This window comes from Cibotium barometz, chromosome 57 (assembly GCF_041138505.1).
Source record: "Cibotium barometz isolate CiBa-2024 chromosome 57, ASM4113850v1, whole genome shotgun sequence".
Lineage (NCBI taxonomy): Eukaryota > Viridiplantae > Streptophyta > Polypodiopsida > Cyatheales > Cibotiaceae > Cibotium > Cibotium barometz.
Genome location: NC_141102.1, coordinates 19826823 through 19829973, shown reverse-complemented (window position 1 = coordinate 19829973; position 3151 = coordinate 19826823). Strand labels below are relative to the sequence as shown.

General features: G+C 41.2%; 1 protein-coding gene across 1 annotated transcript; it reads right to left on the bottom strand.

Annotated features, from left to right (window-relative positions):
• Positions 1 to 382: 382 nt before the first annotated feature.
• Positions 383 to 2594, bottom strand: LOC147606534 (uncharacterized). The gene is made up of 3 exons (XM_086792175.1): positions 2176 to 2594; positions 1617 to 1888; positions 383 to 1524 (listed from the first exon to the last, which is right to left on the bottom strand). Exons 1-3 carry the CDS (start codon positions 2580 to 2582, stop codon positions 878 to 880), a joined length of 1326 nt encoding a protein of 441 aa, XP_086648301.1. The 5' UTR covers positions 2583 to 2594; the 3' UTR covers positions 383 to 877.
• Between the last annotated feature and the right edge of the window lie 557 nt (positions 2595 to 3151).

The following is a 3151-nucleotide window of genomic DNA, read 5'->3' as shown; positions in this document are numbered from 1 at the left end:
AAGAAAATAGTCGGCAAGACGAATAAATTCAGGTAATAAGTAATCTTTCAATTTAGTGGGCAAGTACGAATTTTTTTTAAGTGCAAATAGGCAGTAGTAGCGGTAGATATTGTAAACCCATCAGCTATATTATAGTAAATGGACTGAGATCCTAGACTATGACTGAAATGTGTAATTGATGCTGCTAGGAAACATGTTCAACTCCGTCGATAGCCTCAATAAAAATGACTGACATGCCCTTTAATCCAATGTCGATTTGACTTCTTTGCCTTAAGGTTGGAGATCAATTATTAGGATACGGTTTGAGTTTGGTGGGGTTAGTTTCGGGTTGATACATTAGCTAGGGTAAGGTTGATTCTATGGCCTTGTTGCTAGGAAACAGTCTCGATAGCCTAGATAAAAATTAATGGCATGCACTTTACTCCAATGCCGATTTGACTTCTTTTTCTTAAGTCTGCTCTCGATGACAAATACACATAATTGAAGGTGATTTGGTCAAAAGTACATAAATTACAGATGAGATTTTGTAAATTGCAAGCGTTAGCTCTAGTCAACTTGCATTTTCATAAGTTGGAGAACAGTTACTAGGATAAGGTTTGATTTTGGGGTATGTACTATGTAGGATACATTAGGATAATGTTTGGATTGATACATTAGGGTATTGTTTGGGTCAAGTTGCTCACATGCCCTAATTATATTAAATCATCGTTACACTCGCCCCTATGTTGCATCATCGCTGTGGGATTAAGCAACACACCCGCACCTGTATGAGAGCATCGCTACACAGGGGTGTAATGAGAGAAATTCTAACCCAGACCCTGGTTGAAGCATTCGAACTCTCTATCTAGTGCTCTACAACTCCCATGGTGGACTTGGGTTACAGTTGAGAGCTGTTGTAGAGCTCTACTCCCTCACGTCCTTGTGTAATTAGGTCCAAGGGTGATGGCTCGTCTTGGGCACATATGTCTATGAGGCAATACGTAAACACGGAAATGATAGACATGGTGAAGAGGAGGGTGAAGATATGGAAATAATAACCGCAATGCCAAACTATTAATTTGGTGTCGCGGCAAAGGTCCACATGCCACTTAACCTGCTGTCTCGTGAGAAATAAGAAGAGCCCGGAGAGGATAACATCCAGAAACAGATGGGTGCTACATGCTGCAGATAGTTGTACAAAGAACGCCCTGCGCCTTCTAGTACCTATTGCCTTGATCTCATGAAATTGAGTGTCTCTGGAGGAGGAGTGGTAGTACTTCTCGTCCAGCTTCAGCATTGCGTACAACGGTCCTACTGTGAAACTCGTTCCACTCAATGCTATGCATTCCACGACTCTTAGCCACACCTTCACCTGCTGCGCATGCGCCGTTACCACCATAAAATGCGCAAAGTTGCTCGTAATTCCGACACCGAATAAGGGCAAAATGTATTTGCGGTGACCGTGAGTGCCGTGCACTTGATGTGCCAGAGCTGTAATCATGAACCCTTGGCATCGCAACACCATAGACGCGAAGACGTACATACCTGTATGATACAAGTCACTAATTTAGAAACATGAACTTGCAGCTACATGAGGTTCACAACAAAAGGAACACTAGTGCCGCGTTGGTTGCTACCTCCTGCGAGTGAGATTCCAAGTCTCGCCATCCATGATGCTTTCTTGTTACTCACAAGTCGCACAGCAGTGGCTCCATTGTATGCGGCACTCATCAGGCAAGCCAATATTGAGAAGTAAATGAATAATGAGTCGTGGGTCAATGCGCGGCTTTTCAAGCCACTGTGAGGACCAAAGAGAACAAAAGTCTGGAGCATGAGTTGAGGAGCAGCTTCCAAGGCAGCAGCCAGAATATAGTAAGTGGACCTGATGCTCGACTCCAGACAACGAGTCCTGTGCAGCAGAAGAAGCAGAAATTAGATGAGGAGTTATATCTTATGATTCGCGTCGCAGAAGCGGAAAGGCTGGGAGTTATCGACTTAAACTTGGATTAGGCGTTATAAACTTAAACTAGTAATCTTATGTCATGTTATTATGTGACGACAGGCATGGGATTGACGAAGCTCATATTGGCAACAGGAACAAGTACAAAAAAAAAAAGTTCTTACGCGAATGGCAACAAAAACAAAACAGAGGCACGGATCCAGCACAATATGGCGTAGCAGAGAGACGGAACTTACCCGCGGCAAGTGCACGTCACCCAGAGGAGCTTTGCGAGTCTCCACAATTGTATTAACGGGAAAAAGTAGGCTTGCAAGAGAGGTTGTTCCTCTGGTGGAAGAGTAAACCAGAAGATAACTGCGTTCAGAACGTGAGCAGTTATCATCATGCACAGAATGGCGGTAAAGGCTCCAGAGGCTCCTGTGTAACCCGCTCGATTGTCGAAACTGCGATATTTTTTTGCCGCGAAGATGGTAGTGACAACATCGACAAGGTAGAAAACAGCAGAAAGAAGGATGTTGGAGGCGACCCAGTAATCGTAAAGCTCTTTCTGAGAATTAGGACGGGGTTCATGCTGTCTGATATTTGGGGCACCTATAGCTACTTGTTTTTCAACTGTTTGCCTCATAGATGAAGGAAGGTACATGCAAACACTGCCCAAAATTATTTTGTGACGCCTGGCCGTGATGATCGTTGATGCGTAAGAAATTTTCAACCTGGTTTCTGCTGCAAAAGCATGTGTGTGTGTGAGAGCATGTGGTTGTGTGTGAACGTGTAGTTGTGTTGTATATATATATATATATACAGCATTGGGAGTCCAGAGTTTTTTTTGTTTTTTGTTTTTTGCAAGTGGAGCAAAAAGGTCTATTGGACATTTGACCTTTTGGAAGAAGGGTAAACTTTTTAATTTGCCTTTTCAATATATGCTCTACGGCAAATGTTACCTTTCATTAGTACTTTATAGATTTTCCACTAAGCATAAATTATACAATTCTTTTTAAAGTTTTGAATAAGAACTAACCATAGATTTTAAAATATAACCAATAATTTCAAGCAAATGTACCTAAAAAATGACTAAAATCAGGACATATATAGATATATATTTACTGTGTATATATATAATATATTTTTAATTAATCATACATACACACACACCTATATATATACATACTTACATATATATATACACATACATACATACACACACCTATATAT